Consider the following 16,552-nt stretch of genomic DNA (forward strand, 5'->3'; position numbering starts at 1 on the left):
TCTTGTTGTTTTGTTTTTGAGGCACACCCAGTACACAAGGTCACTCCAGGTGGTTTTGCTCAGGGGAACCCTACAGGGAGTTGTACCAAACCTAGGTCTGTCGCATACAAAGCTAATGCCCTAGCTATTCCTCAGCTCTGTGCAGTTCTATTTCAAATCCTCACTACAATCTTGAAAACAGGAGTTATTCATCAGCCTGATTGATTGATTGATTGATTGATTTTGGGACCACACCTGCTGACACTCAGGGGTTACTCCTGGCTATGCGCTCAGAAATCACTCCTGGCTCAAGGGACCATATGGGACACCAGGGGATAGAACCGCCATCCTTCCCAGGTCAGCTGCACGCAAGGCAAAAGCCATTGCGCCACTGCTCCAGCCCTTCATCAGCCTCATTGATAAAGAAATCTACTTTGAAAAAAAAAAAAAAGAAATCGACTTTGGTTGGAGAGATAGTACAGTGAATAGGGTGCTTGTCTTGCATGCAACAGGCCTGGATTTGATTCCCAGCAACTCATATGAATGCAGATCTAAAAGTAAGTCTTGAGTAACACCAGCTGAGGCCCCTCCGAAAAAAACCTAGTTTCTTTCCATTTTATTATGCTGCCTTGAGTTTTTCCTCTAATCAAATTAATGGCGGTAAAGAAAAATGAACGGGGCCGGGCGGTGGCGCTGGAGGTAAGGTGCCTGCCTTGCCTGCGCTAGCCTAGGACGGACCGCGGTTCGATCCCCGGCATCCCATATGGTCCCCCAAGAAGCCAGGAGCAACTTCTGAGCGCATAGCCAGGAGTAACCCCTGAGCGTCACAGGGTGTGGCCCAAAAACCAAAAAAAAAAAAAAAAATGAACACTTCTTTACTCATAATAAAAATAAACAGAAAAATTATGTGTATGGTTCTGTATTCAAAATTACTGTTAACTATAGTGAAGTGTCTGCCATACTGCAAGGACTTAGTATATTTTCTCAACACTTTGCCAAAGAACCATAGGTATCTTTAAGAAAATGATTTACATTTTTGTTTTCATAGGGTTTTGTGTGCATTCATTGCATTTGAATTATTTTAAACGTGGCGGCTATGTCTTTACAAATCATAATACTCATGAGCCACTCAGAAGTTGGGGCCAGAGCAATAGTACAATGGCAAGGGTGTTTGCCTTGCATGTGGCCGACCCAAGTTCCATCCCTAGTATCCCTGAGAACCACCATGTATGGCTCAAAAACATAAATGAATGAACAAGTAAATAAATAAATAAATAAAATCACTTAGGGTCCTGAGCAATAGCATAGTGGTAGGGCATTTGCCTTGCATGCGACCAACCCGGGACAGACCTGCCTTCTATCCCCAGCATCCCATATGGTCCCCCAAGCCTGCCAGGAGTGATTTCTGAGCACAGAGCCAGGAGTAACCCTAGGCGTCTCTGGGTGTGGCCCCAAAACCTAAAAATAATAAATAAATAAATAAATAAATAAATAAATAAATAAATAAATAAATAAATAAATAAAATCAGTAGTAAGTCTAGAAAAGACTAAACTAACACAAACTAAATTTTTTTTTGTTTTGTTTTTGTTTTTGGGCCACACCCGGCGGTGCTCAGGGGTTACTCCTGGCTGTCTGCTCAGAAATAGCTCCTGGCAGGCACGGGGAACCACATGGGACACCGGGATTCGAACCAACCACCTTTGGTCCTGGATCGGCTGCTTGCAAGGCAAACGCCGCTGTGCTATCTCTCCGGGCCCACAAACTAATCTTTATATGAATGGAGAGAAATTTTTTCTTTTTGGTATTGGGGACCTGACAATGCTCAGGTGTTACTCCTGGTGGTGGTCAGGAATTCCATACATGATGCCAAGCATCAAACCCAGTCAACCTTGTGCAAGGCAAAACTCTACCAGCTGTATCATCAGTCTAGCCCCAGAGAGAAAAATTTTTGCTGAGGGTCACAGAGTGAATTAGTGGTTCAGACAAGACTAGAGTCGAAGCCAGCGCCCAGAACTCAATTCCTTGTTCAAAGCTTTTACCAATTTGCAAAATCATGTACTTAGTCTTTTTTTTTTTTTTTTTTGTCCCCGCCCCATGTGAAAACCTAAGTTACAAGAGTAGGGTGGGAAAGAAAAGAAAACTAAGCTTGAATCAAGTAATTGCAAGTGTTTTCAATTAAAAGTAAGACACAGCAGTTCTGTCTGTGTATTTACAGTTGAGTTTCCTGAACGTCAAATATGAGGCAGTGGTTGGGATGGTGGATTTTCCCAGAGCCGTGGAAACGGCTGTCTTCCAGAAGGTTCCTCTCTGCCAGCCACCACCACAAAAAAAAAAAACACAAAAAAACAAAACCACAAAACCTGGTACTGGGAATTCTGGAAGGAACAAAATAAAACTTGAATTTCAAAGATGCTGACTCTTCAACTGGAGAACTGAGAAAAGATCCAGGCTTTAAGTTTCTCTAGACAAACAGTAACTTTTTTTTTTTAAAGTTTTTTTTTTTTTTTCAGAGGAAATATAGCAGGGAGAAGTTAAGTAAGCAAGAGGAGTGTGTGACTCAGTTTGTAGGAAATAATTAAAATCTGGATATAGACACATCCTTGACTTAAAAAAATAAAACGACTTTCCCAGAAATTGTCTGCTGCTTCTCCTACCTCCAGTTCCTGAAAGATGACTTCCTTATTTTCTATCTCTTCCCCTCTAGAAGGTAAACAGACAAGAGATAAGTAAGCCAAGAAGTAGTATGCTGATGACAGTAGGACTCTATAAAGTTAAAAAAAAAAACAAAAAAAAAAACGACACCATGCTGAGGGAGAAAAGAAACATGACTCACAGTCGTGGAGGCTAAGCCAGGGCTCAGGAAGGAAAGTGGTCACCGGTCACCATGGTAATGCAAGATGCCATGGTGGCACCAAAACGCCTTCTCCATTAGATTGGTCATGTAATGGACCCAGGAGCCATCTCCCTGGCCCCAATGATATTAAGTCTTCCAACATATGAATACAGCATGTCTAATTACTTGGATAGTCCTTGATTACTTTCTGTACTTTGCTTTTATTGTGCAAATCTTGCACCTCTTGAATACAATTGTAAATATTTCAGACTATTGCTCAGGTATACAAATATAACTAATTTTTGCTCATATTCTGCAACTTTGTTGATCAGTTTTACAGGTTAGATGTATTGTGGTGTGTGTGTGTGTATGTGTGTGTGCGCGTGTGTGTGTGTTGCTGAGGATCAACCTCACACATGAAGCCAAAAGCTCTGTTTATAGTTACATCCTTGATCCACAGCAATGTTATTGTTATTGTTAACTCAGTGTTGTTATTGTTGTCGTTTATTTTATTTTGTTTGGGGGCCACACCCAGCAGTACTCAGGGTTACTCTTGGTTCTGTGCTCAGAGGACCATATGGGGTGCTGGCGAATGAACTTGGGTCAGCTGCATGCAAGGTAAGTACTCCACCCATTTGTCTATCTCTATGGTTTCAATAGTATTTTGGTTGGTTGGTTATGGGTTGTTTGTTTGTTTTTTTGTTTGGGCCACACCAGTGATGATCAGGGGTTACTCCTGGCTCTGTGCTCAGAAATCACTCCTGGCTTGGGGGACCATATGGGACGCCGGGGGATTGAACCACATTCCATCCTAGGTTAGCACATGCCAGACAAATGCCCTACCTACTGCATTATCGCTCCAGTCTTTGGCCTTGGCAGTCTTTTATGTTCTGTGGGTATTTCCCTTCATTCTGTTGATGCAGTGGATTTTTGTTCCTTTCTCTCTTTTTCTTTTTTGGCTGTACTCAGTGTGCTCAGGGGATGCTCCTGGTAGTGCTTGGGGAATGATGGGATATAGGGGATCAAACCTGGGCCTCCTACATGCAAAGAATGTGGCCCACTCTTAAAAGACTGATTGGGGGGCCCGGAGAGATAGCACAGCGGTGTTTGCCTTGCAAGCAGCCGATCCAGGACCAAAGGTGGTTGGTTCGAATCCCAGTGTCCCATATGGTCCCCCGTGCCTGCCAGGAGCTATTTCTGAGCAGACAGCCAGGAGTAACCCCTGAGCACCGCAGGGTGTGACCCAAAAACCAAAAAATAAATAAATAAAATAAAAAATAATAAAAAAAAAGACTGATTGGGGCAGCTACATGAGGTGCTGGAGGGGTCATGTGGTAGCAGGAGCCAAGCCCAGTGCCCTTGCAAATGTAAGGCCTGTGCTCTAACACTTGATTACAACCCTGGATCCTATTATGTGAATTTTATATACTGAATCATTCTTGAATTCTAGGGTAAATCCTAGGAATATAAACAATGCCAATTTTCTAACTATAAATAGTTTGTTGGCTGGAGTGATGGCACAGTGGATAGGGTGTCTGCCTTGCACGCAGCTGACTGAGGTTTGAATCCTGGCATCCCATAGGGTTCCCTGAGCCTGCCAGAAGTAATTTCTAATCTGAGCCAAGAGTAATGCGTGAGCTCTGCTGGGTGTGGCCCCAAAACAAATAAAAACATATATAGTTACTAAGATATGCTATTTGTCCATATTTAATATGATATATATTCATTAAATTAATATTATCCTTATTTTAATTTGTGTTTTAGTATTTATATGATAAATACTGTTAGATATAAACTACCCTAGTCAAAAATTCTTTGATTCTAAAAAATTTTAAGCATGCAAAGGGGTCTTTTTAGAATCATTTCCCCAAAGGTGTGCCATTATTAAATTTTATTTTTGTTTTTTGGGGCCACACCTGTGACACTCAAGAGTTACTTCTTTTTTTTTTTTTTTTTTTTTTTTTTTTTTTTTTTTTTTTTTTTTGTTTTTTTTTTGTTTTTGTTTTTTGGGCCACACCCTGTGACGCTCAGGGGTTACTCCTGGCTATGCGCTCAGAAGTTGCTCCTGGCTTCTTGGGGGACCATATGGGACACCGGGGGATCGAACCGCGGTCCGTCCTAGGCTAGCGCAGGCAAGGCAGGTACCTTACCTCCAGCGCCACCGCCCGGCCGACACTCAAGAGTTACTTCTGACTATGTGCTCAGAAATCACTCCTGGCTTGGGGGACCATATGGGACAATGGGGGTTCGAACTGCAGTCCATCCAAGGTCAGCACGTGCAAGGCAAATGTCCTACTGCTTGCACCACCACTCTGGCCGTCCATCGTTAATTTTAAAAATTAAAAAAAAATTAGTGGTACAGAAAAAAGATCTACAGAATATAAAGTACCTGAGAGAAAGGGTTCTCTCAGGTGCTATTTCCCCAAGTCTTCTGGAGAACAGTGTGAAGGTGCAGAAAATGGAATCTATGGGAAAGTTCAAACTTTAATTTGCAGAATCGAGGCTCCTCGATCTTAAATGACCTAATGGGGGCCAGATCAATAGCACAGCAGTAGGGAATTTGCCTTGCATGTGACTGACCCAGGATGGACCTGGGTTTGATCCCTGGCGTCACCTATGTCCCCCGAACTAGGAGCAATTTCTGAGCGCATAGCCAAGAGTAACCCCTGACTGTCACTAGGTGTGGCCCACAAACCTAAATAAATAAATAAATAAATAAATAAATAAATAAATAAATTACCTGATGGTGCTGCCATATTTGATTTTGAATTTATAGACATTGGGTCCTGCATGAAGAAACCTTGTCTCAGGAAATGGGTAGGTAAAGGGTTTTAAACTCATTGCGTCCAAATGACAGCCTAAATAAAAGTAGAAAATATTGAAGAATTAGTAAAGATTTAAAGTGCCTCCTTATATATGGAAAGAGAATCAATCCAATCTTCAGCATCTCTTCATGAGTAAAATGTCAGACGCTCAGCAGCACTGTTTACAATCCAGGCTCAAATTCTGCTATTGAGTTGCCACCTGGGCCATTCTGCCTGCTAGGAAGGAGATCATGTGTGTGTGGGGACAATTTCTACGAATTTGAAGTCAAAAGACCTTGAGTTCAACTTTTGTCATTTACTTCAGCAAATCACCTTTTTCTTTTTTCTATAAACTAAAGTCACTAACATCAGAGGACTCACTGGACCTTTTGTTAGAATTAAATATACCCCTGAAGTATCTCTTGAATCTATTCCCCTTTGCTTCATTTCTCTGGCACCTAGGATGCTGCAAAGAAGGTTTACGCCAATTAGTAAAATGATTAAAAAGACTCATTAATAAGTGGCACAAGAAGGGATAACTCTGCTATTAATTTCAGATGCGATTAAGGAATTAGTCTCGCTCCCTGCTACAGCCAACACAGCAAATAATGATGTGTACCCATGCTTCCAGTCATGCTAATAAATGCTTTATATTCTCTGCCTCTCAACTATTCCTTGCCAGCTGTGACCATCCTGTGCCCCAAGTGACTACGATGCCAGCACATGATAGTCTTACTAATCCTAGCCCAGAACCTCTGCTCGCTATGAAAACATCAGGAAAGGGGAGAAATGGAGATAAAAGGAAGGTGTATCTTTCTAATCTAAGGTGGCACTTGGTTTCCCTTCATAAGTAGGAATCAGCATATCATTAGGACTTTTCTGTGCCACTGTTTTGTTTGTTAGTTTGTTTTTGGGGGGGGCACAGCCAGTGGCACTTAGGGGTTACTCCTGGCTCATCACTCCCGGTGGGGCCGGAGAGATAGCATGGAGGTAAGGCATTTGCCTTGCATGCAGAAGGACAGTGGTTTGAATCCCAGCATCCCATATGGTCCCCCAAGCCTGCCAGGAGCAATTTCTGAGTTTAGAGCCAGGAGGAACCCCTGAGAGCTGCCGGGTGTGACCCAAAAACCAAACAAACAAACAAAAAGAAATCACTCCAGTAAGTTCAAGAGACCATATGGTATCTGTCCTGGGTCAGCTGAGTGCAAGGCAAATGCCCTATGCTGTGCTACCACTCCAGCACTGTGCTACTATTTATAAAGCAGGAATAATAAGTCCTGTACTTTTTGTCTCTTCATATCTAATTTTAAATAATAACTAAATGAGAGGAGAGCTCCAGAGGATCAAATGCTACTGATATAAAATGTAAGATATTGATTTAAAAAGACATCTAAGGGACTGAGTATTGTTTTGTGAGTAGGGTGCTTGTCTTCCATGTGGTTGACCTGGGTTTGAGATCCAGCATCCAATACGCTGTCCTGAACACCATCAGGAGTAACCCCTGAGCATTTCTGGGTGCGTTCAAAACAAAACAAAACTAAAAAGAGACAGACAGAACAAATACAAAATAAGAATATTTTGGGTTTGAAGCTCAGCTCCCAAGTCCTCCGCTTCATTTCTTTGTTCCTGTTTTCTTATTTACACAATAACACAAATAACTAAAAGCAATTTTGTCATATCCTATTCTAAATACTTTATCATCTGAATTTTCACAACACCAATAGCACAGCGATAGAGTGTTGGCCTTGCATGTGGCTGACCTGGGATGGACCTGGGTCTATTCCTGACAACCCATATGGTCCCCTGAGCCTGCCAGAAGCGATTTCTGAGCACAGAGCTGGAGTAACCCTGAGCACCGATGGGTGTGGCCCAAATTCCCCCCAAAATCCTCACAACAAATCTATAAGTAGTATAAATTTGACATTAGAAAACGTAGGCGCAGGGGCCGGGAAGGTGGCGCTAGAGGTAAGGTGTCTGCATTGCAAGCACTAGCGTAGGACTGACAGGGTTCGATCCCCCCGGGGTCCCATATGGTCCCCCCCAAGCCAGGGGCTATTTCTGAGCGCAAAGCCAGGAGTAACCCCTGAGCGTCAAATGGGTGTGGCCCAAAAACCAAAAAAAAAAAAAAAGAAAAGAAAAGAAAAGAAAACGTAGGCAGGCCTGAGAGATAGCATGGAGGTAGGGTGTTTGCCTTGCATGCAAAAGGACCATCCCATATGGTCCCTCAAGCCTGCCAGGAGCCATTTCTGAGCATAGAGCCAGGAGTAGCCCCTGAGCGCTGCCAGGTGTGACCCAAACAAACAAACAAACAAAAACAGAGGCACTGGAAAATTAATCTTTTGATGGCTTATCTATGAAAGATAAAATTGGGATTCAAACTGAGGGGTGCAAATTCAGACTGGAGGGTCTTAACTATTTTTCTGTTAGCCTTACTAGATCTATTAGGAAGGAAAAAAATAAAGTATGCAAAATTACTTTGTAACTAGCAAAATATTATGCACCATGAAAGGCACTTACTTTATTTTTCGCTTTTATATTCCTTTTGCCTGCAAGCAAAACTTACACACAGTGAGTCAAAAGATCGATGTGCCCAAAGTATGGAATTTCCCACCATTTCCAAAGTTCAAATCTGGGGCTGCCAGTAAAGACATATCCCAGTGTCTGATCTTGGCTGCTTGGGATTACAATGACAGGAGGTTGGAGCCAGGAGCCTGGGAGACTATTTAGACTAGAATTGTAGTCAAAAGCAAAAAAGAAGTAGTTGATGCCAACTGCAAAGTTACCAGAGGGGAAACACTGTTCATATCCTGAGGGAAAAAAACAAACAAACAACAACAACAACAACAAAAAAAAAAACCACGCTTGCTGATTCCCAGGCTGACAGCCTGCCAGAAACTCAGGCTTGATTTGACAGGTGTGGAGGTTTTGGTACTTGATTTTTCTAAGCAGGCAAAATGCTGATGAAATGAGGCTTAGGGTGCCACCATCAAAATCTCGCTCTGAACGGGGTTCTTTTCAAATGTAGTTCCTTCTCCCACAGATGGAGGGCTGGGGGCATTAGGGCAAAGGAAATGAAGGGCACTCACTGCACTGCAGAGGACAAGCCAGAGGAAAACTTCAAGTGCTGGGCCACAGATGTCTGTCTGAAAAAGGCAAAGACAACCCTCTTCTAGTTGGGGCCTGTTAATTGCTGGCTGCTTATATCTGACACAAACTCCACACACTAATTATCTCATTTGAAAATAAAGATTAGACAGCTTAAGCCCAAACAACCACAGGGTAGTAGAGGGGTTCAAAGATTTCACAAGGTTATTTTCCAACACGACTGTTGCAGATCTGGTGACAGCATGTCCCTGGAGCTATGATTAAGTTCATAAGAGCTTTCAGATGAAAGGTCAGGCCCTCAGCCCGTGTCTCAGTGATTTCAAAACATGATGGTTTTAAAACAAAAGAAGAAAGGGCCAGCGAAATCATATAGGAGTCAAGTCACTTGTCTCGAGATTCTAACCAAGCCCAGTTGGTTCACCAGCACCACTTATGGTTCCCTCTTGAGCTAATCATGAGTACAGAGGCAGAATTTGGCCCTGAATACCACTGCATGCGTCCCGAGCTTCTCCAATACATAAATCCAAAAGAAGAAAAGTTATAGGCAATATGAGGAAGATAGGAGATGGAAATCAAGAATAGAGGCTTGAGTCATCACTCTGCCTCTTATTTATTAGTCAATAAAGCCCGGGTCCTCAAATTAGGGCCTGTAGGCACATGAAGCCCACCGAGGATATTTCTCCGGCCCACTGTGTGCTTTTGTTGCCACCACTGCCAGTCCTGCTGAGATGCTGACTCATCCCAGGCCAAAGAACACATGTGTGGGCTGTGGGCTGCACACTCTGATTCCCCTCCTTCTCTCTTGACTTCTCCTCTCTGTCTTATCCTCAAACTACAGCCCATGGGCCATTATTGCTCGTAATTTTTTTTTAAATCCAGTCCTCCAATGGCCCCATTGTTTAAAAAGTTTGATGATCCCTGCATTAGACCTTGACAATTCACTTGGCCTTTTCCTTTCTCAGTTTCTACATTTAGAGATTCGACCAGCCCCTAGGATTTGTGGAGCTTACATAATATAAAGCTATTGTTAATCTAGAATATTATTTGATAGAGTTGAAGACTTTCACAATACTTCACTAAAAAAGTAAATTTGAGGGCCCGGAGAGATAGCACAGCGGTGTTTGCCTTGCAAGCAGCCATTCCAGGACCTAAGGTGGTTGGTTCGAATTCCAGTGTTCCATATGGTCCCCCGAGCCTGCCAGGAGCCATTTCTGAGCAGACAGCCAGGAGTAACCCCTGAGCAACGCTGGGTGTGGCCCCCCCCCAAAAAAAAGTAAATTTGAGAGGAAAACCCATTCGTTTAGTGAAAAATTAGACAAATCCAGAGTCAGAGAGATAGTACAGTGAGCACCAGCCCATAAGTCCCCCAAGTCTGGCCAGAAGTGATCCTTGAAAAAAACAGAAGTAAGCCTTGAGAACTGCCAGATGTGACCCCCAAACAAAACAAAAGAACTACAAAGAGACAAATTCCAGTCAAGTATCTCTCTTTCAAAGATTGCTAGCCATGGAGTTTAAAAGGAAACTTTCCCAAGGTTCTTAGCAATTTGTTCACATAAAGAAACATCTGGGTCAGTGCACAGCACCGAAATCAGGGCTCAGAGCTTAAAGGGGAGGGAGGGAGTAATGACATTGACCACTGAGGCAGAAGGAGATAATAAGGAAATACCACCAAATGTGTCCAGTAATATTTGATGGGAACATCCTCTCCATCTCTGCACAACAAAGAATTAAAGCTTTCATATAAGCATTTACTCAAAATGCATTCACCAAGCAAATCTAATATGACAGGCTCTATAACCATTGTGTACGGGTCACAAAACAGGGAAATCCCATGGATGCTATAAATCTAACACCTATTAGAGGAGAGCTTTTTGTTGTAGACTGTAGAGGGTCTAAAGGGAAGTGACTTCATTAAAAGAAAGTGGTACTGTGGTCAAGTTGCTTGCTTTATAAGCAGCTGACCTGCATTGGATCCCTGGAATTCTTTTTTTTGTTTTTGTTTTTGTTTTTGTTTTTGGGCCACACCCAGTAACGCTCAGGGGTTACTCCTGGCTATGCGCTCAGAAGTTGCTCCTGGCTTGGGGGACCAAATGGGACACTGGGGGATCGAACGGCAGTCCGTCCAAGGCTAGCGCAGACAAGGCAGGCACCTTACCTCTAGCGCCACCGCCCAGCCCCGGATCCCTGGAATTCTATATAGTGCCCCATACCCCCCATCAGAAGTGATCACTGATTACAGAGCCAGTACTAATCCCTGAGTATCTCTGAAAGTGTCCCAATCTCCCCCAAAAAAGGACCTCCAAATGTCACAAAACTCAGTGAAACCAGAATGATGCACTCTGCCTCCTAAGATCTGGCTGATTCCTTTTCACTTCTTTTTTGTTTTTGGGCCACACCCGGTGGCACTCAGGGGTTACCTCCTGGCTCTGTGCTCAGAAATCATTCCTAGCAGGCTCAGGAGACCATATGGGATGCCAGGGATACTATACATCACTCAGTCATTTTATAAAATGGAAACCTTGGGGGGCCGGAGAGATAGCATGGACATAAAGCATTTGCCTTTCATGCAGAAGGTCATTGGTTCAAAGCCTGGCATCCCATATGGTCCCCCAAGCCTGCCAGGAGTGATTTCTGAGCCTGGAGCCAGAAGTAACCCCTGAGTGCTGTCTCTCTCTCTCTCTCTCTCTCTCTCTCTCTCTCTCTCTCTCTTTTTCTTTCTTTTGATTTTTGGGTCACACCGCTGGGATTCGAACCATCCTTCAGCATGAAAGGCAAATGCCGGGCCCGGAGAGATAGCACAGCGGCGTTTGCCTTGCAAGCAGCCGATCCAGGAACAAAGGTGGTTAAAGGTGGTTTGGTTCGGTCCCCGTGCCTGCCAAGAGCTATTTCTGAGCAGACAGCCAGGAGTAATCCCTGAGCACCGCCAGGTGTGGCCCAAAAAATGCCTTAACTCCATGCTATCTCTCCGGCCCCTCCCTCCCTCCCTCCTTCCTTCCTTTCTTCCTTCCTTCCTTCCTTTTTTTGATTTTTGGGTCACATCAAGCAGCACTCAGGGGTTACTCCTGGCTCTACACTCAGAAATTGCTCCTGGCAGGCTCGGGGGATCATATGGGATATTAGGATTCAAACTATCACTCCTCCTGAATCGGCTGCATGCAAGGCAAACACCTTACTGTTGTGCTATCTCTCTGGCTCATCCAGGAATGATTTCTTAACACAGAGCCAGGAGTAACCCGTAAGTGCTGCTGGGTGTGGCCCAAAACCAAATCAAAACAACAACGTGTTAAGATATAGAATAGGAAGATATCTGCTAGTATACCACTACCTAGAACCTCATATTTATTGATGTTGTTCTGCTCCTCATTAGGTTTCTGCTTGTTTCTGGTAAGACATAAATCTTTAAAATGATCTTGGCATTTGTTCAGGAATAGATTTGCCTTTGAAGATGAATCAGATTTTTTTTTCTTTTTTGGTTGTTGTTTTTATGGCACTCAGAGTTTACTCCTGGCCCTGCACTCAGCAATCATTCCTGGCAGGCTCGGGAAACATATGGGATACAGGGGATTGAGTCTGGGTCCTTCCCAGGTTGGCCGAGTGCAAGGCAAATGTTCTACCACTGTACTATTGCTCTGGCCCCAGTTATTTTTTTCTATAGGAACGAATAACTAAACTTTCTACAGAGAAGTACTGTATCTTCCTGAACCGAAATCTAAAAGCCATAGTGGCCAACTCAGTAGATGAGAAAGAAGTTCTAGCCAACTTTTTATTTATATCAAAATGCCTCTCTCACACTCATCCTAAAAGCTCATGAGAAACTACATTTGATCACTACATTGAGGATCACAGGCTTCTGCAAAAGCAGCATAATGGTATCTTACTTTCGGTAGGGGCACATCCAGCAGTGCTCAGGCACCTCCTGACTTTGTGCTCAGGAATCACTTCTGGCAGGCTTGGGGAACACGTGATAGTGGGAATCAAACCCAGGCCAGCCACATGCAAGGCAAACAACCTCCTCACTGTGCTTTTTGCTCTAGGCCCTAAAATGATATCTTTGGTCACAACTCTGCTCAGTAACTGTGGCTTATTAAATGAAGATCAACCTATTAGTTTTCACATCATGCTGAATTCGTGGCAACATTCTATAAATCCAACCGAGTCAAGGAACCAAAAAAAAAACTTTTTTGGGGGGCCCTGGAGAGATAGCACAGCGGTGTTTGCCTTGCAAGCAACCGATCCAGGACCAAAGGTGGTTGGTTCGAATCCCGGTGTCCCATATGGTTCCCCGTGCCTGCCAGGAGCTATTTCTGAGCAGACAGCCAGGAGTAACCCTTGAGCACCGCCGGGTGTGGCCCAAAAACAAAAAAAAAATTTTTTTTTTTGGAAATAAAATTTCAATCTATGGAACCGGAGTGGTGGTGCAAGCGGTAAAGCATCTGCCTAGCTCGCTAGTTTAGGATGGACTGCTGTTCAATCCCCTGCATCCCATATGGTCTTCCAAGCCAGGAGCGATTTCTAAGTAACCCCTGAGCGGCACTGGGTGTGGCCCAAAAAAAAAACAAAAAAATTTTTTTTTTTTTTTTTGGTTTTTGGTTTTTGGGTCACACCCAGCGGTGCTCAGGGGTTACTCCTGGCTGTCTGCTCAGAAATGACTCCTGGCAGGCACAGGGGACCATATGAGACACCGGGATTCAAACCAACCACCTTTGGTCCTGGATCGGCTGCTTGCAAGGCAAACACCTTTGTGCTATCTCTCCGGGCCCAGAAAAAATTTTTTCAATCTACATGGGTCTTTGTTTTGGTGGGTAAAATATATGTAAGGGAGAAGATTGGGGCCGGCACAGCGGTAGGGCATTTGCCTTGCACAAGGCCAACCCAGGACAAATGGTGGTTTGATCCCCCGCATCCCATATGGTCCCCGGAGCCTGCCAAGAGCGACTTCTGAGCATAGAGCCATGAGTAACCTGAGTGCCGCTGTGTATGACCAAAAAAAAAAATTATCATCCCCTTGAAATTACACAATTTTTTATGTTTGGGTTTCAAGCATATGATGTTTCAACACCAATTCCTTCACAGTATCTTTTTTGGTTTTTGGGTCACACCCAGTGGTGCTCAGGGATTACTCCTGGCTCTATGCTCAGAAATTGCTCCTGGCAGGCTCGGGGAACCATATGGGATGCCGGGATTTGAACCACCGACCTTCTGCATGCAAGGCAAATGCCCTACCTCCATGCTATCTTTCTGGCCCAGACCCGTGTTCTATCCCTGGCATCTCACATGGTCCCACAAGCCTGCCAGGAGTGATTTCTGAGCCAAGAGCTGCAGAGCCAGGAGTAACTCCTGAACACTGCCGGGTGTGGCCCCCAAACAAACAAAAAGCAACTAAAATTTAAGGGGCTAGAGAGTAAGGAATAAGGTTTAAGCCCTGAGCACAGCTGGGTGTGGCCCAAAACACTCCAACCACAAAGATTAAAAATCAATAGAGCAGCAAACAAGGGGAGAAGAGGCAGACAGGAGGTCAGAGAGGCAGGGGTCAGGGACCTCAGATACATGGGTGGGCTAGAGTGAGGTCCATGTATACATCTGAACCACAGAGCCAACACTATAAACTTAAGACCCACACTTAAAAAAACTTTAAAATATGCGGGCCTGGAGAGACAGCACAGCGGTGTTTGCCTTGCAAGCAGTCGATCCAGGACTAAAGGTGGTTGGTTCGAATCTCTGTGTCCCATATGGTCCCCCGTGCCTGCCAGGAGCTATTTCTGAGCAGACAGCCAGAAGTAACCCCTGAGCACTGCTGGGTGTGGCCCAAAAACCAAAAACCAAAAAAAAAAAAAAAAAAAAAAAATAATATATGCCTGTGAAGGTTGCAGGCTGGGGGAGAAGTGAGAATCTGGGGATATTGGTAGAATGAAGTTGACACTGGTAGTGGGATCCATGTCAGGATACTCAAAATTCTACTATAAACTATTTTGTAAATCAGGGTGCCTTAACAATTTTATTTTTGGTGTTTTTGGGTCACACCTGACAGCGCTCAGGGGTTACTCCTGGCTCTACACTCAGAAATCGCTCCTGGCAGGCTCGTGGGACCATATGGGATGCCGAGATTCGAACCACCTTCCTTCTGCATGCAAGGCAAATGACTTACCTTTATGCTATCTCTCTAGACCCACCTTAACAAATTTTAAAGGATTAAAACTCAAATGTATTGTTAAAGTAAGATGGTCAAGCTGAATGGTGTTAAGAGTAAAATTATTGAGCAGGAGCGGTGGTGTAGTGGTAGGACACTTGCCTTGCACACAGCTGACCCAGGACGGACCTTGGTTCGATCCCCAGCATCCCGTATGGTCCCCCTAGCCAGGAGCAATTTCTGAGCGCATAGCCAGGAGTAACCCTTGAGTGTCTGGGTGTGGCTCCCAAACAAAACAAAACAAATAAAATTATGAAAGCCGGAATGATAGAACAACGGTAGGAGGTAGGATATTTGCCTTGTACCTGGCCGACTATGATTCAATCCCAGGCATCCCATATGGTACCCACAAGGCCTTCCAGGAGTGACTTCTGAGGGCAGAGCCATGAGTAACTCCTGAGTACTGCTGGGTGTCCCCCACCAGAAAAGAATAATGAACTGGCCTAGATTCAATATTAGCTTCAAAAATGTATGTATATATATTTCCATATAAGATTGGCTCTAAAATAAAATAATCAGGGCCAGTCAGAGAGTATAGTGGGTAAGGTGTGCATTACATACAACCCACTCTGGTTTAATGCCCTCACCAGCTTCCCTGATCACCAGCAGGAGTAATCCCTGAGCACAAAGTCAGAAGTAAACTCTGAGCACAGCAGAGTAAAGCACAACCTCCACATGCGAGTAAATAATCAGGTCTTATTGGCCCGAAGAGATAGCACAGCAGCGTTGCCTTGCAAGCAGCCGATCCAGAACCTAAGATGGTTGGTTCGAATCCCGGTGTCCCATATGGTCCCCTGTGCCTGCCAGGAGCTATTTCTGAGCAGACAGCCAGGAGTAACCCCTGAGCACTGCTGGGTGTGGCCCAAAAACCAAAAAAAAAAAAAAAAAAAAAAAAAAATCCACAATAATCAGGTCTTATTACTAAGAAGCTGCCCTATACTATGAAAAATCAGGGACGGAGAGATAGCATGGAGGTAAGGCGTTTGCCTTTCATGCAGAAGGACGGTGGTTTGAATCCTGGCCTCCCATATGGTCCCCCATGCCTGCCAGGGGTGATTTCTGAGCATAGAGCCAGGAGTAACCCCTGAGCGCTGCCGGGTGTAACCCAAAAACCAAAAGAAAAAGAAAAGAAAAATAAAATCATCAGATTGTAGGGGTAATAGTGAAGTCCTTACCAAGAAAAAAAAAGGGGGGGAGGGGGTGCCGGAGAGATAGCATGGAAGTAAGGCATTTGCCTTTTATGCAGAAGGATGGTGGTTCGAATCCTGGCATCCCATATGGTCCCCCATGCCTGCCAGGGGCAATTTCTGAGCGTAGAGCCAGGAGTAACCCCTGAGTGTTGCCGGGGTGTGACCCAAAAACCAAAAAAAGAAAAAAAAAAAAAAACTCCCCCACATTTAGGTGCCAAAGAGATAGTAGAGTGAGAAGTACTTACTTTGCACAGAGCTGACCAGGGTTCTATCTCTGACACTTCATATGGTCCCACCCATCTGTGATCCCTGAGCACCGAACAAGGAGTAAGCCTTGCACAACAATGGGCATTGCCCAAAAATAAAACAAAAATAAAAAAATAACACATTTAGCAGTTGTAGAGCATTGGTCTCACAATCACATGTGTAAGATCCTGAGTTCATTCATTCCTC

At 44.2% G+C, this 16,552-nt stretch overlaps 1 protein-coding gene across 1 annotated transcript in view; it reads right to left on the reverse strand.

The window, feature by feature from the left end:
* MAJIN (membrane anchored junction protein) overlaps nucleotides 1–16,552 on the reverse strand; it is a 43,456-nt gene that overhangs the window by 16,914 nt on the left and 9,990 nt on the right. The window contains exons 2-3 of the mRNA XM_049780871.1: nucleotides 5,554–5,671; nucleotides 2,635–2,680 (exon numbers count right to left, since the gene is read on the reverse strand). Of these exons, the coding sequence (XP_049636828.1) occupies nucleotides 2,635–2,680; nucleotides 5,554–5,654 (147 nt within the window). The 5' untranslated portion in view covers nucleotides 5,655–5,671. The remainder of the gene's footprint in view (nucleotides 1–2,634; nucleotides 2,681–5,553; nucleotides 5,672–16,552) is intronic.

This window comes from Suncus etruscus, chromosome 9, assembly GCF_024139225.1.
Source record: "Suncus etruscus isolate mSunEtr1 chromosome 9, mSunEtr1.pri.cur, whole genome shotgun sequence".
NCBI lineage: Eukaryota > Metazoa > Chordata > Mammalia > Eulipotyphla > Soricidae > Suncus > Suncus etruscus.